Source organism: Hyperoodon ampullatus (assembly GCF_949752795.1).
Source record: "Hyperoodon ampullatus genome assembly, chromosome: 3".
NCBI lineage: Eukaryota > Metazoa > Chordata > Mammalia > Artiodactyla > Ziphiidae > Hyperoodon > Hyperoodon ampullatus.
In genome coordinates, this window is record NC_136916.1 from 7,357,787 (window position 1) to 7,383,032 (window position 25,246).

Genomic DNA, 25,246 nt, shown 5'->3' on the forward strand with positions numbered 1-25,246 from the left:
TAACTTTGGGATGTTTTTGTTCTTCTTTCTCTAATTGCTTTAGGTGCAAGGTTAGGTTGTTTAGTCGAGATATTTCCTGTTTCTTAAGGTGGGATTGTATTGCTATAAACTTCCCTCTTAGAACTGCTTTTGCTGCATCCCATAGGTTTTGGGTCGTCGTGTCTCCATTGTCATTTGTTTCTAGGTATTTTTTTATTTCCTCTTTGATTTCTTCAGTGATCACTTCGTTATTAAGTAATGTATTGTTTAGCCTCCATGTGTTTGTATTTTTTATAGCTCTTTTCCTGTAATTGATATCTAGTCTCATAGCATTGTGGTCGGAAAAGATACTTGATACAATTTCAATTTTCTTAAATTTACCAAGGCTTGATTTGTGACCCAAGATATGATCTATCCTGGAGAATGTTCCATGAGCACTTGAGAAAAATGTGTATTCTGTTGTTTTTGGATGGAATGTCCTATAAATATCAATTAAGTCCATCTTGTTTAATGTATCATTTAAAGCTTGTGTTTCCTTATTTATTTTCATTTTGGATGATCTGTCCATTGGTGAAAGTGGGGTGTTAAAGTCCCCTACTATGATTGTGTTACTGTCGATTTCTCCTTTTATGGCTGTTAGTGTTTGCCTTATGTATTGAGGTGCTCCTATGTTGGGTGCATAAATATTTACAATTGTTATATCTTCTTCTTGGATCGATCCCTTGATCATTATGTAGTGTCCTTCTTTGTCTCTTCTAGTAGTCTTTATTTTAAAGTCTATTTTGTCTGATATGAGAATTGCTACTCCAGCTTTCTTTTGGTTTCCATTTGCATGGAATATCTTTTTCCATCCCCTTACTTTCAGTCTGTATGTGTCTCTAGGTCTGAAGTGGGTCTCTTGTAGACAGCATATATATGGGTCTTGTTTTTGTATCCATTCAGCCAATCTGTGTCTTTTGGTGGGAGCGTTTAGTCCATTTACATTTAAGGTAATTATCGATATGTATGTTCCTATTCCCATTTTCTTAATTGTTTTGGGTTCGTTATTGTAGGTCTTTTCCTTCTGTTGTGTTTCTTGCCTAGAGTAGTTCCTTTAGCATTTGTTGTAAAGCTGGTTTGGTGGTGCTGAACTCTCTCAGCTTTTGCTTGTCTGTAAACGTTTTAATTTCTCCATCAAATCTGAATGAGATCCTTGCTGGGTAGAGTAATCTTGGTTGCAGGTTTCTCTCCTTCATCACTTTAATTATGTCCTGCCACTCCCTTCTGGCTTGTAGAGTTTCTGCTGAGAGATCAGCTGTTATCCTGATGGGGATTCCCTTGTGTGTTATTTGTTGTTTTTGCCTTGCTGCTTTTAATATGATTTCTTTGTGTTTAATTTTTGACAGTTTGATTAATATGTGTCTTGGCGTATTTCTCCTTGGATTTATTCTGTATGGGACTCTCTGTGCTTCTTGGACTTGATTAACTATTTCCTTTCCCATATTAGGGAAGTTTTCAACTATAATCTCTTCAAATATTTTCTCAGTCCCTTTCTTTTTCTCTTCTTCTTCTGGAACCCCTATAATTCGAATGTTGGTGCGTTTAATGTTGTCCCAGAGGTCTCTGATATTGTCCTCTGTTCTTTTCATTCTTTTCTCTTTATTTTGCTCTGCATTAGTTATTTCCACTATTTTATCTTCCACCTCACTTATCCGTTCTTCTGCCTCAGTTATTCTGCTATTGATCCCATCTAGAGTATTTTTCATTTCATTTATTGTGTTTTTAATCGATGCTTGATTCATCTTTAGTTCTACTAGGTCCTTGTTAACTGTTTCTTGCATTTTGTCTATTCTATTTCCAAGATTTTGGATCATCTTTACTATCATTATTCTGAATTCTTTTTCAGATAGACTGCCTATTACCTCTTCATTTGTTAGGTCTGGTGGGTTTTTATCTTGCTCCTTCTCCTGCTGTGTGTTTTTCTGTCTTCTCATTTTGCTTATGTTACTGTGTTTGGGGTCTCCTTTTTGCCGGCTGCAGGTTCGTAGTTCCTGTTGTTTTTGGTGTCTGTCCCCAGTGGCTAAGGTTGGTTTAGTGGGTTGTGTAGGTTTCCTGGTCGAGGGGACTAGTGCCTGTGTTCTGGTGGATGAGGCTGGATCTTGTCTTTCTGGTGGGCAGGTCCACGTCTGGTGGTGTGTTTTGGGGTGTCTGCAGACTTTTTATGATTTTAGGCCACCTCTCTGCTAATGGGTGGCGTTGTGTTCCTGTCTTGCTAGTTGTTTGGCATAGGGTGTCCAGCACTGTAGCTTGCTGGTCGTTGAGTGAAGCTGGGTGCTGGTGTTGAGATGGAGATCTCTGGAAGATTTTCGCCGTTTGATATTATGTGGAGCTGGGAGGTCTCTTGTGGACCAGTGTCCTGAAGTTGGCTCTCCCACCTCAGAGGCACAGTACTGACTCCTGGCTCCTCAATTTGGGATGATTTGTTGTCTATTCATGTATTCCACAGATGCAGGGTACATCAAGTTGATTGTGGAGCTTTAATCCGCTGCTTCTGAGGCTGCTGGGAGAGGTTTCCCTTTCTCTTCTTTGTTCTCACAGCTCCCGGGTCTCAGCTTTGGATTTGGCCCCGCCTCTGCGCCACACTGCCATCTTGACCAGTATTCCTCTAACAGTTTTTTGATGGAGTCTTTAGGGTTTTCTATACATGTATCATGTTGTCTGTGAATAGTGCCAGTTTTACTTCTTCCTTTCAACTTTGCATGCCTTTTATTTCTTTTTCTTGCCTAATTCCTCTGGCTGGGATTTATAATATTATGTTGAATAAAAGAGCAAGAATGGGCGTTCTTGTCTTATTTTTTATCTTAGAGAAATAGCTTTCAGCTTTTCACCACTGATTATGATGTTTGCTGAGAGCTTGTCACATATGGCCTTTATTATATTGAGGTTTGTTCCCTCTATACCTGATTTATTGAGAGTTTTTATCATAAATGGATGTCAAGTTTTGTCCAGTGCTTTTTGTGCATCTGTTGAGATGATTATATGTTCTTTTTATCCTTCATTTTGTTAATGTGATTATAACATTGACTGATTTGTGGATGTTGAACCAAGTTTGCATCCCTGGAATAAATCCCACTTGATCATGGTGTATGATCCTTTTAATGTTTTGTTGAATTCTGTTTGCTAATATTTTGTTGAGGACTTTTTTCATCTATGTTCATCAGGGATATTGGCCTGTAATTTGTGTGGTGTCCTTGTCTGGCTTTGGTATCGGGGTAATGCTAGCCTCATAAATTGAGTTCTTGGAATGTTTGTAGAATTCACTAGCAAAGCCATCTGGTCTGGGACTTTTGTTTGTTGGATTTTTAAAGTTACTGATATTAGTAGAGATATTTAGTATCCTTACTAGTTATCAGTCTATTCAGATTTTCTGTTTCATCATGATTCAGTCTTGGTAGGTTGTATGTTTCTAAGAATTTATCCGTTTCTTCTAGGTTGTCCACTTTGTTGGTGTATAATTGTTCATAGTAGTCTCTTACCCCTTCTTTTCCATTTTACGAGTAGTAATAGCTCCTCTTTCATTTGTGATTTTATTTATTTGAGTCCTATCTCTCCCTCCCTCCCTCCCTCCCTCCCTCCCTCTCTCTCTCTCTCTCTCTCTCCCTCCCTCCCTCCCTCCCTCTCTCTCTCTCTCTCTCTCTCTCTCTCTCTCTCTCTCCCCCTTCCCCCTTCTCCTTTGTTGCTGAGTCTAGCAAAGGCTTGTCAATTTTGTTTACTTTTTCAAAGAACCAGCTCTTAGTTTCACTGATCTCCTCTGTTGTCTTTTTAGTCTGTTTTTTATTTATTTTTGTTCTAATCTTGGTTATTTCCTTCCTTCTGCTAATTTTGGGCTTTGTTTGTTCTTCTTTTTCTAGTTTCTTGAGTTGTAAAGTTAGGTTGGTTATTTGAGATTTTTCTTGTTTCTTGAAGTAGGCATTTATCACTTGACCTTCCCCCTTAGAACTGCTTTTGCTGCAACCCACAAATTTTGGTATGTTTTATTTCCATTCTCAATCGTCTCAAGGTATTTTAAAATTTCTCTTTTGATTTATTCTTTGACCCATTGTTTGTTCAGTAGCATGTTGTTTACTCTCCACTTATTTTCTTGTAATCAATTTCTAGTTTTCTTCTTGTAATTAATTTCTAGTTTCATACCATTGTAGTTGGAAAGATGTTTGATATGATTTTAATCATCTTAAATTTATTGAGACTCATTTTGTGGCCTAATATATGGTCTATCCTGGAAAATGTTCCATGTGCACCTGAGAAGAATGTATGTTCTGTTGCTTTTGCATGAAGCTTTCTTTATATATTTGTGAAGTTCATCTGATCTTATGTGTTGTTTAGGTCCAATATTTTGTTACTGATTTTCTGACTGAATGATCCATCCATTGACATAAGTGTGGTATTAAAGTCCCCTGCTCTTACTGTATTGCTGTCTATTTCTCCTTTTAAGTCTGTTAATATTTGCTTTATGTATTTAGATGTTCCTCTGTTGGGTGCATAAATGTTTACAAATGTTATATCCTCTTGTTGGATGGACCCAACAAGAGGATATAACATTTGTAAATATTACATTATCATATGTAATATGATAATGTCTCTTATTAGAGTCTTTTTTTTTATTAGTTTCTGCTTTATAACAAAGTGAATCAGTCATACATACACATCTGTTCCCACATCCCTTCCCTATTGCGTCTCCCTCCCTCCCACCCTCCCTATCCCACCCCTCCAGGCGGTCACAAAGCACCGAGCTGATCTCCCTGTGCTCTGCGGCTGCTTCCCACTATCTATCTACCTTACGTTTGGTAGTGTATATATGTCCATGCCTCTCTTTCGCTTTGTCACAGCTTACCCTTCACCCTCCCCATATCCTCAAGTCCGTTCTCAAGTAGGTCTGTGTCTTTATTCCCGTTTTACCCCTAGGTTCTTCATGACATTTTTTTTTAAATTCCATATATATGTGTTAGCATACAGTATTTGTCTTTCTCTTTCTGACTTACTTTACTCTGTATGACAGACTCTAGGTCTATCCACCTCATTACAAATAGCTCAGTTTCGTTCCTTTTTATGGCTGAGTAATATTCCATTGTATATATGTGCCACATCTTCTTTATCCATTCATCCGATGATGGACACTTAGGTTGTTTCCAGCTCCGGGCTATTGTGAATAGAGCTGCAATGAACATTTTGGTACATGTCTCTTTTTGAATTATGGTTTTCTCAGGGTATATGCCTAGTAGTGGGATTGCTGGGTCATATGGTAGTTCTATTTTTAGTTTTTTAAGGAACCTCCATACTGTTCTCCATAGTGGCTGTACCAATTCACATTCCCACCAGCAGTGCAAGAGTGTTCCCTTTTCTCCACACCCTCTCCAGCATTTATTGTTTCTAGATTTCTTGATGATGGCCATTCTGACTGGTGTGAGATGATATCTCATTGTAGTTTTGATTTGCATTTCTCTAATGATTAATGATGTTGAGCATTCTTTCATGTGTTTGTTGGCAGTCTGTATATCTTCTTTGGAGAAATGCCTATTTAAGTCTTCTGCCCATTTTTGGATTGGGTTGTTTGTTTTTTTGCTATTGAGCTGCATGAGCTGTTTATAAATTTTGGAGATTAATCCTTTGTCAGTTGCTTCATTTGCAAATATTTTCTCCCATTCTGAGGGTTGTCTTTTGGTCTTGTTTATGGTTTCCTTTGCTGTGCAAAAGCTTTGAAGTTTCATTAGGTCCCATTTGTTTATCTTTGTTTTTAGTTCCATTTCTCTAGGAGGTGGGTCCAAAAGGATCTTGCTGTGATTTATGTCATACAGTGTTCTACCTATGTTTTCCTCTAAGAGTTTGATAGTTTCTGGCCTTACATTTAGGTCTTTAATCCATTTTGAGCTTATTTTTGTGTATGGTGTTAGGGAATGATCTAATCTCATACTTTTACATGTCCCTGTCCAGTTTTCCCAGCACCACTTATTGAAGAGGCTGTCCTTTCTCCACTGTACATTCCTGCCTCCTTTATCAAAGATAAGTTGGCCATATGTGCGTGGGTTTATCTCTGGGCTTTCTATCCTGATCCACTGATCTATCTTTCTGTTTTTATGCCAGTACCACACTGTCTTAATTACTGTAGCTTTGTAGTATAGTCTGAAGTCAGGGAGCCTGATTCCTCCAGTTCCGTTTTTCGTTCTCAAGATTGCTTTGGCTATTCGGGGTCTTTTGTTTTTCCAAACAAATTTTGAAATTTTTTGTTCTAGTTCTGTGAAATATGCCAGTGGTAGTTTGATAGGGATTGCATTCAATCTGTAGATTGCTTTGGGTAGTAGAGTCATTTTCACAATATTGATTCTTCCAATCCAGGAGCATGGTATATCTCTCCATCTATTTGTATCCTCTTTAATTTCTTTCATCAGTGTCTTATAATTTTCTGCATACAGGTCTTTTGTCTCCTTAGGTAGGTTTATTCCTAGATATTTTATTCTTTTTGTTGCAATGGTAAATGGGAGTGTTTTCTTGATTTCATTTTCAGATTTTTCATCATTAGTGTACAGGAATGCCAGAGATTTCTGTGCATTAATTTTGTATCCTGCTACTTTACCAAATTCATTGATTAGCTCTAGTAGTTTTTCGGTAGCATCTTTAGGATTCTCTATGTATAGTATCATGTCATCTGCAAACAGTGACAGCTTTACTTCTTCTTTTCCAATTTGGATTCCTTTTATTTCCTTTTCTTCTCTGATTGCTGTGGCTAAAACTTCCAAAACTAGGTTGAATAAGAGTGGTGAGAGTGGGCAGCCTTGTCTTGTTCCTGATCTTAGTGGAAATGGTTTCAGTTTTTCACCATTGAGGACAATGTTGGCTGTGGGTTTGTCATATATGGCCTTTATTATGTTGAGGAAAGTTCCCTCTATGCCTACTTTCTGCAGGGTTTTTATCATAAATGGGTGTTGAATTTTGTCGAAAGCTTTCTCTGCATCTATTGAGATGATCATATGGTTTTTCTCCTTCAACTTGTTAATATGGTGTATCACATTGATTGATTTGCGTATATTGAAGAATCCTTGCATTCCTGGAATAAACCCCACTTGATCATGGTGTATGATCCTTTTAATGTGCTGTTGGATTCTGTTTGCTAGTATTTTGTTGAGGATTTTTGCATCTATGTTCATCAGTGATATTGGCCTGTAGTTTTCTTTCTTTGTGACATCCTTGCCTGGTTTTGGTATCAAGGTGATGGTGGCCTCGTAGAATGAGTTTGGGAGTGTTCCTTCCTCTGATATTGTTTGGAAGAGTTTGAGAAGGATGGGTGTTAGCTCTTCTCTAAATGTTTGATAGAATTCGCCTGTGAAGCCATCTGGTCCTGGGCTTTTGTTTGTTGGAAGATTTTTAATCACAGTTTCAATTTCAGTGCTTGTGATTGGTCTATTCATATTTTCTATTTCTTCCTGAGTCAGTCTTGGTAGGTTGTGCATTTCTAAGAATTTGTCCATTTCTTCCAGGTTGTCCATTTTATTGGCATAGAGTTGCTTATAGTAATCTCTCATGATCTTTTGTATTTCTGCAGTGTCAGTTGTTACTTCTCCTTTTTCATTTCTAATTCTATTGATTTGAGTCTTCTCCCTTCTTTTCTTGATGAGTCTGGCTAATGGTTTGTCAATTTTGTTTATCTTCTCAAAGAACCAGCTTTTAGTTTTATTGATCTTTGCTATTGTTTCCTTCATTTCTTTTTCATTTATTTCTGATCTGATCTTTATGATTTCTTTCCTTCTGCTAACTTTGGGGGTTTTTTGTTCTTCTTTCTCTAATTGCTTTAGGTGCAGGGTCAGGTTGTTTACTCGAAATGTTTCCTGTTTCTTAAGGTGGGATTGTATTGCTATAAACTTCCCCCTTAGAACTGCTTTTGCTGCGTCCCATAGGTTTTGGGTCGTCGTGTCTCCATTGTCATTTGTTTCTAGGTGTTTTTTAATTTCCTCTTTGATTTCTTCAGTGATCACTTCGTTACTGAGTAGTGTATTGTTTAGCCTCCATGTGTTTGTATTCTTTACAGATCTTTTCCTGTAATTGATGTCTAGTCTCATAGCATTGTGGTCGGAAAAGATACTTGATACAATTTCAATTTTCTTAAATTTACCAAGGCTTGATTTGTGACCCAAGATATGATCTATCCTGGAGAATGTTCCATGAGCACTTGAGAAAAATGTGTATTCTGTTGTTTTTGGATGGAATGTCCTATAAATATCAACTAAGTCCATCTTGTTTAATGTATCATTTAAAGCTTGTGTTTCCTTATTTATTTTCATTTTGGGTGATCTGTCCATTGGTGAAAGTGGGGTGTTAAAGTCCCCTACTATGATTGTGTTACTGTCGATTTCCCCTTTTATGGCTGTTAGTATTTGCCTTATGTATTGAGGTGCTCCTATGTTGGGTGCATAAATATTTACAATTGTTATATCTTCTTCTTGGATCGATCCCTTTATCGTTATGTAGTGTCCTTCTTTGTCTCTTCTAATAGTCTTTATTTTAAAGTCTATTTTGTCTGATATAAGAATTGCTACTCCAGCTTTCTTTTGATTTCCATTTGCATGGAATATCTTTTTCCATCCCCTTACTTTCAATCTGTATGTGTCTCTAGGTCTGAAGTGGGTCTCTTGTAGACAGCATATATATGGGTCTTGTTTTTGTATCCATTCAGCCACTCTGTGTCTTTTGGTGGGAGCATTTAGTCCATTTACATTTAAGGTAATTATTGATATGTATGTTTCTATTCCCATTTCCTTAATTGCTTTGGGTTCGTTATTGTAGGTATATTCCTTCTGTTGTGTTTCTTGCCTAGAGAAGTTCCTTTAGCATTTGTTGTAAAGCTGGTTTGGTGGTGCTGAACTCTCTCAGCTTTTGCTTGTCTGTAAACGTTTTAATTTCTCCATCAAATCTGAATGAGATCCTTGCTGGGTAGAGTAATCTTGGTTGCAGGTTTCTCTCCTTCATCACTTTAATTATGTCCTGCCATTCCCTTCTGGCTTGTAGAGTTTCTGCTGAGAGATCAGCTGTTAACCTGATGGGGATTCCCTTGTGTGTTATTTGTTGTTTTTCCCTTGCTGCTTTTAATATGATTTCTTTGTGTTTAATTTTTGACAGTTTGATTAATATGTGTCTTGGCGTATTTCTCCTTGGATTTATTCTGTATGGGACTCTCTGTGCCTCCTGGACTTGATTAACTATTTCCTTTCCCACATTAGGGAAGTTTTCAACTATAATCTCTTCAAATATTTTCTCAGTCCCTTTCTTTTTCTCTTCGTCTTCTGGAACCCCTATAATTCGAATGTTGGTGCGTTTAATGTTGTCCCAGAGGTCTCTCAGACTGTCCTCTATTCTTTTCATTCTTTTTTCTTTATTTTGCTCTGCATCAGTTATTTCCACTATTTTATCTTCCACCTCACTTATCCGTTCTTCTGCCTCAGTTATTCTGCTATTGATCCCATCTAGAGTATTTTTCATTTCATTTATTGTGTTTTTAATCGATGCTTGATTCATCTTTAGTTCTTCTAGGTCCTTGTTAACTGTTTCTTGCATTTTGTCTATCCTATTTCCAAGATTTTGGATCATCTTTACTATCATTATTCTGAATTCTTTTTCAGGTAGACTGCCTATTACCTCTTCATTTGTTAGGTCTGGTAGGTTTTTATCTTGCTCCTTCACCTGCTGTGTGTTTTTCTGCTTTCTCATTTTGCTTATGTTACTGTGTTTGGGGTCTCCTTTTTGCAGGCTGCAGATTCGTAGTTCCCATTGTTTTTGGTATCTGTCCCCCGTGGCTAAGGTTGTTTCAGTAGGTTGTGTAGGCTTCCTGGTGGGGGGGACTAATGCCTGTGTTCTGGTGGTTGAGGCTCGATCTTGTCTTTCTGGTGGACAGGTCCACGTCTGGTGGTGTGTTTTGGGGTGCCTGTGGCCTTATTATGTTTTTAGGTAGCCTCTCTGCTAATGGGTGGGGTTGTGTTCCTGCCTTGCTAGTTGCTTGGCATAGGGTGACCAGCACTGTAGCTTGCTGGTCGTTGACTGAAGCTGGGTGCTGGTGTTGAGATGGAGATCCCTGGGAGATTTTCGCTGCTTGATATTATGTGGAGCTGGGAGGTCTCTTGTGGACCCGTGTCCTGAGGTTGGCTCTCCCACTTCAGAGGCACAGCACTAACTCCTGGCTGCAGCACCAAGAGCCTTTCATCCACCCGGCTCAGAATAACAGTGAGAAAAAGTAGAAGGAAAGAATTAGTAGAAGAAAGAAAGAGAGAGGGAAAGAAAGGAAGAAGGGAAGTAAGGAAGGAAGGAAGGAAGAAAGAAAGGAGGGAGGGAGGGAGGATGGAAAGAAAGAAGGAAAGAAAGGAGGGAGGGAGGGAGGAATGAAAGCAAAAGGAAGAGTGAATGGAAGAAGGGAGGGAGGGAGGAAGGAAAGAAAGATAGAAAGACAGGAGGGAGGGAGGGAGGAAGGAAAGAAAAAGAAAGTGGAAAGAAGAAGGGTGGGAGGGAGGGAGGGAAGAAAGAAAAAGAAAGAAGGAAAGGAGGAGCGGAGGGAGGGAGGGAGGAAGGGAAGGTAGGAAAAAAAGAAAGAGCAGGTAAAGTAAAATAGAATAAAGTATGAAATATAGTAGCGTTATTAAAATTAAAAAGTAATTATTGAAAAAAAAACACGGACCGATAGAACCCTGGGACATATGGTGGAAGCAAAGCTATACAGATAGAATCTTACACAGAAGATTACACATACACATTCACAAAAAGAGAGCAGGGGGAAAAATCAAAAATCTTGCTCTCCAAGTCCACCTCCTCGATTTGGGATAATTCGTTGTAAAAAGAGGAAAAGGGCGAGAAGTCTGAAATCTTGCTAAGTCCACCTCCTTAATTTGGGATAATTCGTTGTAAAAAGGGGGGAAAGTCTTAAATCTTGTCCTCACAGTCCACTTCCTCAATTTGGGATGATTTGCTGTCCATTCATACACTCCACAGACGCAGGGCACATCAAATGGACCGTGGAGCTTTAATCCACTGCCTCCGAGGCTGCACAGAGAGATTTCCCTGTCTCTGCTCTCACAACTCCCGGGTCTCAGCCTTGGACCTGGCCCCGCCTCTGCGCGTAGGTCGCCAGAGGGCGTCCGTTCTTCACTCAGACAGGATGGGTTTAAAGGAGCCGCTGATTCGGGGGCTCTGGCTCACTCAGGCAGAGGGGAGGGAGGGGAATGCCCTCTCCTCGCGCACCAGGCAACAAAAGGGAAAAAAGTCTCTTGCCTCTCCGGTAGTTCCAGACCCTTTCCCCGGACTCCCTCCGGGCCAGCACTAACCTCTTCAGGCTTTCTTCCTGCCGCCAGCCCCAGTCCTCTCCCTGCGCTCCGACTGAAAGCCGATACCCGAGCCTCAGCTCCCAGCCCCGCCCGCCCCGGCGGCCGAGCAGACAAGCCTCTCGGGCTGGTGTGTGCCTGAGGGCACCGATCCTCTGTGCCAAAATCTCTCCGCTTTGCCCTCCGCACCCCTGTTGCTGTGCTCTCCTCCGCTACTCCGAAGCTTTCCCCCTCCGCCACCTGCAGTCTCCGCCCGCGAAGGGGCTTGTAGTGTGTAGAAACCTTCCCTCCTTCACGGCCCCCTCCCACTGGTGCAGGTCCCGTCCATATCCTATTGTCTCTGTTTATTCTTTTTTTCTTTTGACCTACCCAGGTATGTGGGGAGTTTCTTGCCTTTTGGGGGGTCTGAGGTCTTCTGTCAGCGTTCAGTAGGTGTTCTGTTGGAGTTGTTCCACGTGTAGATGAATTTCTGATGTATCTGTGGGGAGGAAGGTGATCTCCGCGTCTTACTCTTCCGCCATCTTCCTCCGGCTCCAAAGAGACAGTTCTTTACCATCATATGTCAACTAATAAATGCTCGCCGCCCGCCTTTTCCTTCCATCACCAGAGTCTTTGTTTTAAAGTCTGTTTTGTCTGAGTATAGTTACTCCAGCTTTCTTTCGGGTTTCTGTTTGGAATTAGGATAATTAGAATTGGTTTGATTTAACTAAGCAATTTCAAAATGTTTGGTTCTTGTTATCTGGGCTTTTGCATGCTAAGGATTCAGAATGTAATATTATAATGCACTATATATTTAATGTACCATTTGGTTTAAATGTTACCTTTCTTTAAAAGTCACCTTTCTGTGTTTGTTAATTTGGCAAGCTGTGGAGCAAGCTTCTGTGGGTAGCAATAACCCACCTTTCAACCCAGCAGTCACAGTAGGCTGAGAAGGTAAAGAAACTCTTATTATTCTGGCCTAAGCCTGAATGGTTTTCACGAGGATTCCATGGAAGCAAACTTGAATTTCCAGATGGACTAACTTTAGTGACTGGAATTGAAGGGGTCACAGAGAGCATGGTCCGAAGGGTGGTTGGATTGAAATGATAGAAGAGAGTAAAGGAAAGTGATGGAAGCAGTTCTGAATGAGGTCATGCATTCTTCTGTGGCTACTCTGAGTGATTTAGTCTCTGTCCTAAGATGCAGAGGATCATTCTCCTTTTAAATGGCTTCTGTTGGCTCAGAGATGGTCAACTTTTAGTGGTTCTTGTCCTATTTTCAGTGGATTCTTCATCTGCAGAAGCAAGAGCCAGTAGCTCATACAAATCAATGCTCCTATAAAAGTAAACCTCTCATTTATTTTCTCTTAAAAGGAAGCCTAAAAAGAACAGACAACTCAGTTTCCTTGGGCCAAGGAATCCTCTGAAAAAAATAATGTATTTATGATTTCTGATTCTTTTGTTTTCAGATCACATGAAAGGATTAAGAGCCCCTACCTTGAAAAGAAGGTTGGAGTGCAGGTAATTTCTTCTCTTTTCTTTTTTAAATTTATTTATTTATTTATTTGGCTGAGCTGTGGCTTAGTTGTGGCATGTGGGATCTTCATTGTGGCATGCGGATCTTTAGTTGCAGGATGTGGGAACTTTAGTTGCAGCATACAAACTCTTAGTTGTGGCATGTGGGATCTAGTTCCCTGACCAGGGATTGAACCTGGGTCCCCTGCATTGGGAGCATGGAGCCTTAGCCACTGGACCACCAGGGAAGTCCCCAGGTAATTTCCTTTGCTATTTATTTGTGTGTTCTATTTTTTTAAGTAAAAATTTTAATTGAGCTGTAACATCTACATAGAAAAGTACTTACATCATATGGGAATAGTCTGATGAACTTTTACAAGTGAACACATGTGTAGCGTCTGCCCACTCCAAGAAATAGAACAGCATCAATATCCTGGGACAGAACCCTGTTCCTCCCCCAGTCAGTCTTCCCCACCCACAGGTAACCTCTCTTCTGACTTTTGTCATCATCGTTTAGCTTTGGTTGTTTTTGAACTTTATTTAAATAGAATCATACTGAATAGACTCTTCTACTTGTTTTCTTTTACTTAACATTATATTTGAATGATTCATCCATGCTATTGGGTGCAGTAATAGTCTGTTCATTTTTATTTCTGTAAGAGTGTGTCTGTGTGTGTGCGTAAATGATTGTTCCATTATAAAAGAGTCATATAATATTGTTGGATCCTTTCTTAAAGCTGAGTCATTGCATTCTTTTCCTGCAGTCATTGCCTAAGTCAGATTCCAAATTCTCAAGATATATGCAGTTGACCCTTGAACAATGCAGTGGTTAGGGGCACCGACCTTCTATGAGGTCAAAAATCCACATATAACTTTATAGTTGGCCCTCCCTATCCTGGTTCCGCATCTGTGGGTTCAACTAACTGCATATGGTGTAGTACTATGGTACTTATTTAGTGAAAAAAAACCCTATGCGTAAGTGGACCCTCACAGTTGAAATCCATGTTGTTCAAGGGTCAACTGTATATAGAAAGGACCCTATTGACTTTTTGACTATTTGATCTTTGACTTAGCAGGCTTCTTTGCTAAGTGATATCAGTAGTCTGTGTTTGTGATAATGGTAGCTAATATTTATTAAAAATATATATTCATGGGCTTCCCTGGTGGCTCAGTGGTTGAGAGTCGGCCTGCCTATGTAAGGGACATGGGTTCGTGCCCCGGTCCGGGAAGATCCCACATGCCGCGGAGCGGCTAGGCCCGTGAGCCATGGCCACTGAGCCTGTGCGTCCGGAGCCTGTGCTCCACAACAGGAGAGGCCACAACAGTGAGAGGCCCGTGTACCGAAAAAAATATATATATATATTCATACTAGATGTTGAAGATACAGTAGTGAGCAAAACAGGCAAAAATCCCTCTCTTCTTGGAGCTGACATTCTCCTTAGAGCCTCTTGATAATCTTTTGAATAGATACTATTATTATTTCTATTTTACAGATGAGGAAACTGAGGAACCAGAGGGGTTAAATTAGTTGCCCAAGGTCACGCAGCCAGTAGGTGGCAGGACCAGGATTCCCACCAGGTCTGTCTGATTTTAGAGCCTATGTATTAGTTATCTATTGCTGCGTAACAAACTACCCCCAAACTCAGTGACTTAAAACAACACTAATCATGTATTCTCTCTGTCTGTTTCTATGGGTCAGGAGTTCTGACAGGGTACAGTGGGGATGGCTGGTTTCTGCCTGACTGGGTGTCGTATGGGGGCTGACATTACCTGAAGGCTCATTCATTTAATGTCTGACATCTGGGCTCGAGAGACTCAAACAGTTGGGGCACTTTGGACATCTCTGTCTCTAAAAAATAGCTCTTCAACATAGTGGTTTCAGAATAGCAGGACTTCTTAAATGAAAACTAAAAAGAAAAGTGTATGTCCCAAGAGAGGGCCAGCGGCTGCCATACTGCCTTGAAGATCTAACCTCGAAAGGCCTGCTATATTATGTCCATCACATTCTGTTGGCTAAGGCAGTTACAAAGCTCTGTCCAGGTTCAAGGGGAGGTTAACACAGACGCCTCCTGTCAGTGGGGGAATTTCCATGACCACTTTGTAAGAAGCCAGTGTGTGGTTAGGGTGTATATGTCAGTGTGGGCATCTCTGGAGAGTATGATCCGCTGCAGACTGTATTCCTAACTTCTGAACTGGAGTGTTGAATTTTTAAAGTTTGTCATGAAGTTGATTTCTGCCCACTAAACATAAACAGAATAGATTTATATGAAGTAAAAGGCAGACGTCTCCTGTCCCACTTCCCTTTCTGCAGAGGTAGTTTACCATTTGGTGGCATCTCTCCAGACATACCTGATTGTCTAAAACATGTGTCTTTAAGATGAGAAGGGTGAGGACCAGCCTTTGGGGAGGTCAGAGGACACAGTATTTTCTCTCTTCTGCTTCTCGCCTGTCCCTTTATAGTCTCGATGGGACTGAGGTGGTCACTGGAGTATTGGCCTGCCAGCTCAGTTTCTGAATTATTCGAGGCAATGGACATATATTGAAACATATTTCCTAGTCACCCAGATGTCTCATTCTCGATTGTACTAAAAACAGCTTCTTTTTTTTTTTTGGTCTCTTGTTTTCAGCTTGAAGGTTTACTTATACTGTTCGCCTGTTACTAAAGAGCTGTTGTTAACGAGCCCGAGGTACAGATTTTGGGAGAAACGAATTGTAAGTTTTATTTTTTGAATGACACTAATTCTTCTTTTCAAGTGGGAAATATTTTTTGAGGTGTATTGAACAAAGCATCGGCATTATTCAAAGCTCGCTTCCTCCCTGCTATATTTACCCACAGTAATTACAGTGTTGCTGTTTAGCCTTTGTAATTCATCAGTTTGGAAGAGGTTGACATTTTATGCTGTTGATTTTTCTTTCTTGTCCCTCAACATGTTGACTTAGATTCTTAGTTTTGTCTAATCTCACAGACTCTCTTGCTGAGTTACATTTTATTACTTTAAAGTATAAAACATTCATTAACATAATTGATAAATCCTTTTATTTAGATCATGGGATAGATTAGGAAAAATAAACAAAATTTATGGGTTATAATAAGAAAGGGATAACAATCAGAATAAAAATAGAATGGATAATTTTGAATCTGGCAGAATAAAATGGATCTATCCAACAGAAGGTAAAGGGGAGAAAAAAGCATGGCACGTTGAAAATGCGAAGATGGTGGCACAAGTTCTATTATAACAGTAATTGCTATAAATATGAATGGATTTACTTCAACCCTGGATCAAAAGACAAATTCTTGGTTTAGGCTAAAAAAAAAAATGATCCACCAGTCTTGGTCTACAAGAGACATAAATTACTCTAAAGGAAAAATGCAGGTTGAAGAGGAAAAAATAAAAAGGAAAAAATACAATGAACAATTAAAAGCTAAACATGCCAGAGTGGCAACTTTTATATCATACAGAGATTGAAGGCAAAAAAAATATCGTTAAGTTTCAAAGAAGGTGTTATTTACTATTAAAAGGAACAACCTTTTAATAGTATCAAGAAGATATGAACATAAATGCAATTGACAAAATAACCTCAACCTGGATACAGTAGTACCTGATCACCCAGTGCTTGATCATAGAAAGAACCACGAGGAGAAGATAGCATTAGGGCTTGTGATATGGATTAAACCGTCAGTAATTGGAGGTGCTGGCAGAGAAGTCTGAACAAGCATCACCAAGAGTGTTTGATGTCTGGGCTTCCCTGGTGGCGCAGTGGTTGGGAGTCCGCCTGCCAATGCAGGGGACACGGGTTTGTGCTCCGGTCCAGGAGGATCCCACGTGCCACGGAGCGGCTGGGCCCGTGAGCCATGGCCGCTGAGCCTGCGCGTCCGGAGCCTGTGCTCCGCAACGGGAGAGGCCACAACAGTGAGAGGCCCGTGTACCACAAAAAAAAAAAAAAAGAGTGTTTGATGTCTGATTGCTGGCAGCTTTCAACTCCCACCTCCACTTGCCCCACATCTGGGCAAACTGATAAAAAAAAAACCCTGCCCCTTCCTTGGCGCCTACATGGATTTCAAACATGCAAGCCCAGGCCCACCCCGTAACCACGATAAAAACCAGGGCCACCTGCTCCCATTTTCTCAGGTCACACAAACCACTTCCTCCCAGCCTGGTTTCTACCCTGCTCTCCCCAGAAAGTCCCACAGTGAACATACCGCAGTGTTTTCACACTCTCTTGGTTCATATGTGGCATATTCAGTCTTAGCCTCTGATCTGTCAGTTGGGGTGGGATCCATCCCCCCTCTGCAGAGGGACACAACAGCAAGGCTGTAACCTTGGCCTTGGTATTAGGCCTGAAGTTACTGTGGGTCCATCTGGCCAGCAGTCAGGAAGGAAAGCTGAAAAAGAAGGAGAGAAGAGCGGAGATAGGCTGGAGGCCACAGGGACAAACGGGGACCCATGTCCGCCTCCCACTCTTTGGTCACTGAGTTCCACACACGTGGCCCAGGCCTCCAAGAAGCTTGGGAGGATACCCAGCGGAAGACGGAGCTGCCGCCATACTGCCCGAGTCAGTGAGGTAAGCCAACAGATCAGCAACGTACCCGAGCTGTTATAATTTCTGGTGCCTTTCAGAGCATTGAAAAATGGCTGCTGGTTCACTTCTGCCTTCCAAATCTCACACAGGTGTTTCTTGTGGCCACTGCTGTCCTGGAAGTGTACGTGGAAGGGGCTTGTAGGATAATTCCAGCTCAGCTGAGTGGATGTAGTTCAAGGCCACCCCGTAATCTAAGGGAGAAAGGGGCAACTCAACAGTGGCAGCTGGAGAGCTTACCAGACCTCTCTCAGAAGCTGGAAGATGGAGGAGACAGGAAGTAAGTGAATCTACAGAAGAATTAAATGGCATAATTAATACCTGCAAACCAGCCGAAACACAGAGCTTTACACCGAACAGAGAAAAGAGCTTTGGGTAAACTTGGAACGTTTACCAAAACTGACCATGTGCTACGTCACTAAAGAAGTTTCAGGAAATCCTAGTGATCTGTTCTTTTACCACAAATACAGTGATGCTGGAAATCAGAAATACAAGGAGAGTTAAAATCACCCCCTACATATGGGAGCTAAATGCATACCACAAGCAACTCTAGGTTAAAGAGAAAATTGTAAAGAAAAACATACAATACTTAGGACTGATGGACAATGAAAGTGTGACATGTCAAAGTGTGTGGAGCACAGCTAAGTTAGTACTTGAAGGGAAATTGAGAGCATTAAATGCATTTCTTAGAAAACAGACTGGAACTAAATGGAATAAGTCTTTGACTCAAGAAGAACGAAAAGGAGCAACAAAGCAAACCTAAGGATATGTGAAGGAAGAAAATAATAGAGAGAAAGGACAGGTTAGTGATATAGAGACTAACTACCACAGAAAATAAAAGGGAAGATTAACAAAAGTAAAAGCTGGTTTCTAGAGAAATAGAGATAAATTTAGGGACTTCCTGGTGGTCCAGCAGTTAAGACTCTGTGCTTCCAATGCAGGGGATGCGGGTTTGATTTCTGATTGGGGAACTAAGATCCCACATGCCGCACAGCGTGGCCAAAGCAAACAAACAAAACAAACAAAAGAAAACAAAACGAAATAGAAATCTTGCCAAGATCGATTAAAAAAACAAAGATGCATATAAAAATACAGAATGATAAAAAGGAAAATACCCATGAATAATAGCAGTGCCTTGTTTTGAAAATTAATATGATAGTATATTCAATAATTTAGACACAGTGGATAAATACTGGAAAAGTAGGAAAATACCAAATTGAGGCAAGAAAAGTAGACCACTTGAATAAAGAAGTAGGCATCAAAGACATTAAGACAGTTTTCAAAGATCTCTTCTTCAAAAAAGCACCACATCCAGATGGTTTTATAGGTGCATTTTGCCAAATGTTCAAAGAACAAAAAACCCCTATTGTAGGAGAGACTAAAAAGATAAGCTGTTCAACCTCACTGGCAAAATGGATAATGATAGTAAATGGGGGAAAAAAGGCCATTTCACGTGTGAATATCCTAACTGAGGTCATAGCTGACTGAATCTCACAGTATTAAAAAACAGTGTATCATGAATACAGTGTGTTTATTCCAGAAATGCAAGAATATTTTCACACCTGAATCTCAGTCACTGTAAATTTTATGACATCAGTGGGCTAAAAAGGTGGGAAATTATGTTTATTCATCAGCTACTTACTGAATGCCTCTCTGTGCTGCTTGCTCTTCTAGTAAAATGTGCACGTACACTCCGACCTTTTCATAGCAGCTCACATCTGTGAATTAGGCCAACACGCCAGGGACTGATGGCAGACTGTGTTCTGCAGCAGAAAACCTGAACACGTGGAATACATGGGGAGGTGAAGGGAGGAAAATTGAATTCACAGATGTAGAATTGCTGTGTCTGAGGATGTGCACGTTTATAAGGCATTCAATCCATATTGCCACATCAGCCTCAGGAAAGGTACTGTTATTAGCTTTATCATGCCTTGGGGCTATTAAACCATTATTATAGTGAAATCAGAAATTGTTCCACAGAGAGTCTGTAACATCTCTTAGTTCCCTTTCTGTGTTTGAGATGGCAAAGACATATAAAGCCATGAAAAACCATGAAAATGTATAATGCAGTGTATACATGACCTCTTCTTTTATTTTAATAGATATCCATTGAAATTGAAACTCCTACCCAGATATCTTTAGTCGATGAAGCATCAGGCGAGGTAACTAAATATTAAATACTGTGATTTAAAAATTATTATTATACTCAGCATTAAATGATTGTTTATCTTTCTCCTTGATTTGATTGCTCATGTAACCAGAAATAAAATTTATAGTAAATGAGTGAGTTTGTAGGGAAAAAACGTGTGTGATGTATTTATTTTCTACATCCGAAGGACTGGACCATGTCGGAACTGCTTCTATATAGTGTCACATGCTGTAACTATAGTCATGATATTACCATACAGTATGATTGTCACATTTATTAAGTTTATTATAATGTTCAGGATATAAAACTGTGCTTAATGTTTTTGCAGCAAATTTATGTATATTGTGATTTTTTTTTTTCTGAAGCATTTTCATATTCAAGAAAAAGACATTGTCCAAGTGGATCCAATTTATTTTTTTGTCCTTAAATTTAGAGGCAGGTACTTTTGTGTTGTGCATTTATCTTTTTCAATAGTAAGTAGGAGTACCAACCCACCTTTTCTGTATTTATTTATTTTTATCTCAAATTATACCTAGGGCTAGGCAGTGTTTTCCTATCTTATGGCACATCCAGTTAATATTTGTTCCATAGCCCGATTAGAACCTGCTCTGTGGACACGTTTAACTCTGAAGGGTGTCCTTGGTGGTGTGACCATGATGGGACAGGGGCCGACCTTTCACACCTGCTCCCTGGAGGAGATCAGGCATTGGAGTACTTCTAGACTTACTGTCCTGAGGGAGGGGAAGGGGATGACCTGAACCTTCCTAAATGCCATCCTGAGCTCGGTTAGCTGACACTTTGGGGATATGCTGGCAGTGCCCGGTGGCCTGTAATGTGTGCTGGTGAAAGGCTTTCTCAGAATTGGGCACCGGGCAGCAGGTGGCTCTTGGTGAGCTGAGTCCAGCCGCCCCGCTCTGGTCCTTTCCATTTCTCCTCTCCCACTGAGACTTGTGTGTCTCCAGCTCCAACCAGCGAGAAAGCCCCTTCTAAAGGGCCTTTGAACGAACAATGTCAGACGTCCAGGGGGAGCTGCCGTGGTCGAGTGGAGCTGACGCATCCAGAGCTCTGCCCTGCCATGCACTGAGCCCCGAGAGGCTGTCGTGCCCATCAGGCTCCGCCTAACAGGACAGTACAGTGTGCTGCATGGTGACTTGGGACCAGGCTGCATCAGACTTTTTTTTTTTTTTTTTAACTGTCCGTGCGACTTGCAGGAACCTAGTTCCCTGACCAGGGATCGAACCCATGCTCCCTGCAGTGGAAGCGTGGAGTTCTAACCACTTGACTGCCAGGGAATTCCTTTTTATTTTTATTTTTTTTAAATAACAGCTTTATTGAGACATAATTCACATACCGTACCATTCACCCCAGTTAAAGTACACTATTCAGTGGCTTTTAGTGTATTCACAGAGTTGTGTATCCATCGCCACAATCAATTTCAGAATATTTTCATTGCCCAGAAAGAAGTACAGGACCCTGTTTCTCCCTCCCCCCAGCTCCTGGCCACTACTAAGTCTAGTGTGAGTCTCTATGGATTTGCCCGTTCTGGACATTGTATTTAAATGGAGTCATACAGTATGTGGTCTTTCGTGACTTCTTTCACTTTGCGTAATGCTTTCAGTGTTTATCCATGGTGTAGGATGTATCAGTTCTTCATTTCTTTTTTTGGCCAAAGAATATTCCATTGTATGGATAGACCACATTTTGCCGGTTCAATCATCAGCCAGTAGACGTTTTGGCTGCTTCTACTCTGGCTAGTATGAATAATGCTGCGGTGAACATTCACGTTTTGTGTGGACCTAAGTTTTCGCGTTTCTCGCGTGTATACCCAAGAGTGGAATTGCTGTGTCACAGTGTAACTCTACGTTTAACCATTTGTTTGTGGGTGAGGATTCCACTTGTTTCCAGGGTTTGGAGAGTGGGGAAATGAGGAGAAAGGCACACCACGTTCTTGGGAAGTAGTTGCGTGTGTTGTATTCAGGAGGGCTTTGTTTAGCTGGGTCCTAATGATAACTTCTGTGATTATTATTTTCTTCTTTTATTTTCTTTTTAGAAGGAAGAGATTGTTGTGACTCTCTTACCAGCTGGTCATTGCCCAGGATCAGTTATGTAAGGGGGCTCATCTATTTTGCCTATTTATTTTGTGTAGATATGTATTATATTTGTAGAAATAAACTTGTAGGGTCTAGAAAATAACCTGTACAGGGAGGTTCGAGTCTTACGATGACAATTCCTGTAATCTTTGCTTCCAAATTGGACTTGGGGGACTGAGGTGCAGGTCATGTTCGAAACGTGGCTTTCTTACAGTGGAAGTTTTCAGTAGCAGTCTTTCCACTGGCTTTGCATTTTCCCATCACATGGATTTTTCTCTCCATGAGAAGGGATGATCTCAGTATACAGTGGAAGGTGCTGATGTATTTCAGAGGACGTTTCTTGCAAATTCAGCGATATCTCCATCATGTTATTATTTTCCTCCTTTGGGAAGAGGTGCAGCTGAGTGCCTGGTGTGGTTTAGTGCTGTGGAAATTCCATTATCACCTTATCATAGTGGCTGTGCTTGGCAGGCAAAATGGGCTGTGGATTTAGTATATATTTGCCTTATTAGGATTTTGTCTGAGACTTAGAAGTCACTGAGGTCTGTACCCTTTTCAGGTTTTTATTTCAGGGCAACAATGGGACTGTCTTGTACACGGGAGACTTCAGATTGGCAAAAGGAGAAGCTGCCAGAATGGAGCTTCTGCACTCTGGGGGCAGGTACTCTGGCTTTACGTAATTCTTTTTTTTTTTTTTTTTTTTTTTTTTTTTTTTGCGGTACGCGGGCCTCTCACTGCTGTGGCCCCTCCCGCTGCGGAGCACAGGCTCCGGACGCGCAGGCCCAGCGGCCATGGCTCACGGGCCCAGCCGCTCCGCGGCACGCGGGATCTTCCCGGACCGGGGCACGAACCCGTGTCCCCTGCATCGGCAGGCGGACTCCCAACCACTGCGCCACCAGGGAAGCCCCCTGGCTTTACGTAATTCTTGAATGTTAAGGCTGCACTGTTTTAAAGGTTTTATTCTCCCCCCACCCCCCAAATATGAGCCTTTGTTTCTGTTAGAAATCGAACTCGATTATAATAATATTTGTAACAGTAAAGCAAACTTTTCCTCTTGAAACGAGGTAATGGTAACATTCCGTGTGTTGACTGGGGTAGTAGTTACGTGAATTGGTCAAAATTCACTGAACCGCATATGCAAAATCTGTGTCATTTTGTTACATGGAAATCATTTCCTGACAAAGTTGATAATAAAAAAAAATTCCAAATGGAACATCCATTTGGATGTCTAGATTTTCTCTCTCTAATGAAGAGTTTAGGTTTTATCCATATTTTATTTCCCATGAGGTGAGTCACACCCCTTGTTTCATTTTTGTTTTCAGAGTGAAAGACATCCAGAGTGTGTACTTAGACACGACTTTCTGCGATCCCAAATATTACCAAATTCCTAGTCGGGTACGTCTCCCTGGAGCACAGCCCGCATTTCTTAGAGGGAAGTTTGTGGGATTACAGATCGCATGGTGATTGTCCCCATTTGCGTGAGTATCTGGGAATCCTGAGAATGGAACAGTGTTAACCGCCTTTGAACCTTCCTGCCCAGGAGGAGTGTCTACATGGGATCCTGGAGCTGGTTCGCAGCTGGATCACGCGGAGTCCGTACCACGTAGTGTGGCTGAGCTGCAAGGCTGCCTACGGGTATGAGTATCTCTTCACCAACCTCAGCGAGGAGTTTGGAGTCCAGGTGCCTGACGGCTCTTTCTTTCCTCTTGGTCCTGTCCATCCTCCCAACTCTGCCTTTCCCCTCCTTCCCCATTTCCCTCCAAAGCCCCCCCCAGACTGGAAACCGTGACAGATGGACACAGCCTTTGTCGTCTTTGTTTATTCGCTTCCTCTTGGGAGGAATTGACAGTGGGAAGAGCCCTTTGGTGAAAAGTCCCCTAAAGGAAGTAGTTTTTCAAAACTGTGGGTCATGAAATAAATTCAGTGTTTGTGACCAGCAATGAGAAAAAACTTGAACTAGGAAATATCTGAGTGTATTGCTTACAGTCAGAATAAACACTGTCTTGTGAAAATTTATGTGGGGAATCAGACACGTACATATCTAGATCTTCCTTGACTTAACCACAGGGCTACGGCCCAATAAATCCATCGTAAGTTGAAAATCTCATTGAGTCAAAAATGTATTTAAATACCCCTGACCCACTGAACACCATAGCTTAGCCTCAGCTACCTTAAACCTGCTCAGACTTGAGGACACGGGGAGGGGGATAGGGGAAGCTGGAATGAAGTGAGAGAGCAGCATGGACATATGTACACTACCAAACGTAAAATAGATAGCTAGTGGGAAGCAGCCGCATACCACAGGGAGATCAGCTCGGTGCTTTGTGACCACCTAGAGGGGTGGGATAGGGAGGGTGGGAGGGAGACGCAAGAGGGAGGGGATATGGGGATATATGTATACGTAGAGCTGATTCACTTTGTTGTACGGCAGAAACTAACGGGACATTGTAACGTAATTATACTCCAATAAAGATGTAAAAAAAAGTGCTCACAACACTTAGATTAGCCTACAGTTGGGCAAAATCATGTAACGCAAAGCGTATCATACAATAAAGTGTGGAGTGTCTCGTGTAATTTATTGAGTGCTGTAGTGAAAGTGAAAACCAGAATGGTTGTCTGGGTCCAGAACAGTGGTCGGTGTGTGGACGGTGGCTGTTGACCCGCGTGATCACATGGCTCACTGGGGCGGCAGCTTGCTGCGGTGCTGACCAGCATCACGAGAGAGGATCGAACCGCCAGCTCAGGAGAAGATCGTAACTCAAAATCCAAAGTCCGTTTTCTACTGGATGCATATTGGTTTCTCACCATCGCAAAGTTGAAGAATCATGGGTCGAGCATCCCAAGTTGGGACCCTCTGTACTTACATGCTGCTCCCTCCCCTCCCCCTCCCCTCCCTCCCCTCCCTCCCCTCCTCCTCCCTCCCCTCCCCCTCCCTCCCCTCCCTCCCCTCCCTCCCTCCCCTCCCCCTCCCCCTCCCCCCTCCCTCCCTCCCCTCCCTCCCCCTCCCTCCCCTCCCTCCCCCTCCTTCCCCTCCCTCCCTCCCCCTCCCTCCCTCCCCTCCCCCTCCCTCCCCTCCCTCCCTCCCCTCCCCTCCTCCTCCCCTCCCTCCCCCCTCCCCTCCCTCCCTCCCCTCCCCCTCCCTCCCCTCCCTCCCCTCCCCCTCCCTCCCCTCCCTCCCCTCCCCCTCCCCTCCCCCTCCCTCCCCTCCCTCCCTCCCCTCCCTCCCCCTCTCTCCCCTCCCTCCCCCTCCTTCCCCTCCCTCCCTCCCCCTCCCTCCCCCTCCCTCCCTCCCCCTCCCTCCCCTCCCTCCCCTCCCTCCCCTCCCCTCCTCCCTCCCCCTCCCCCCTCCCTTCCTAAGCCCTTCTTTCTTTAATTTCTTCCTTCCTTAAGTTTTTGTGTCCAAATGTTTTTGGTGTAAAGCTGCCAATTCTCCATTTTGGGAAGGACTTGCTTTCATTCTGAGATTGTCGTTCTTATGTTTTTTGGTGTTCAAATGGTCCTTAATTAAAGTCACAGTGATAATAGGTTGTATGTGTGCACACATTTTACTATTTGCTTTTTTTTTTTCCTCACGTCCTCTCTTGGCACAATATAAAGGTAGCAACCACTTAACCAGTCCCAAATTTG

At 41.8% G+C, this 25,246-nt stretch overlaps 1 protein-coding gene across 1 annotated transcript in view; it reads left to right on the top strand.

Annotated features, from left to right (window-relative positions):
• Positions 1–25,246, top strand: part of DCLRE1C (DNA cross-link repair 1C) — a gene marked incomplete at both ends in the record, with an annotated part of 56,771 nt that overhangs the window by 14,681 nt on the left and 16,844 nt on the right. The window contains 7 exons of the mRNA XM_079699771.1: positions 12,757–12,808; positions 15,430–15,514; positions 19,483–19,542; positions 21,580–21,635; positions 22,179–22,280; positions 22,942–23,014; positions 23,160–23,300. Of these exons, the coding sequence (XP_079555897.1) occupies positions 12,757–12,808; positions 15,430–15,514; positions 19,483–19,542; positions 21,580–21,635; positions 22,179–22,280; positions 22,942–23,014; positions 23,160–23,300 (569 nt within the window). The remainder of the gene's footprint in view (positions 1–12,756; positions 12,809–15,429; positions 15,515–19,482; positions 19,543–21,579; positions 21,636–22,178; positions 22,281–22,941; positions 23,015–23,159; positions 23,301–25,246) is intronic.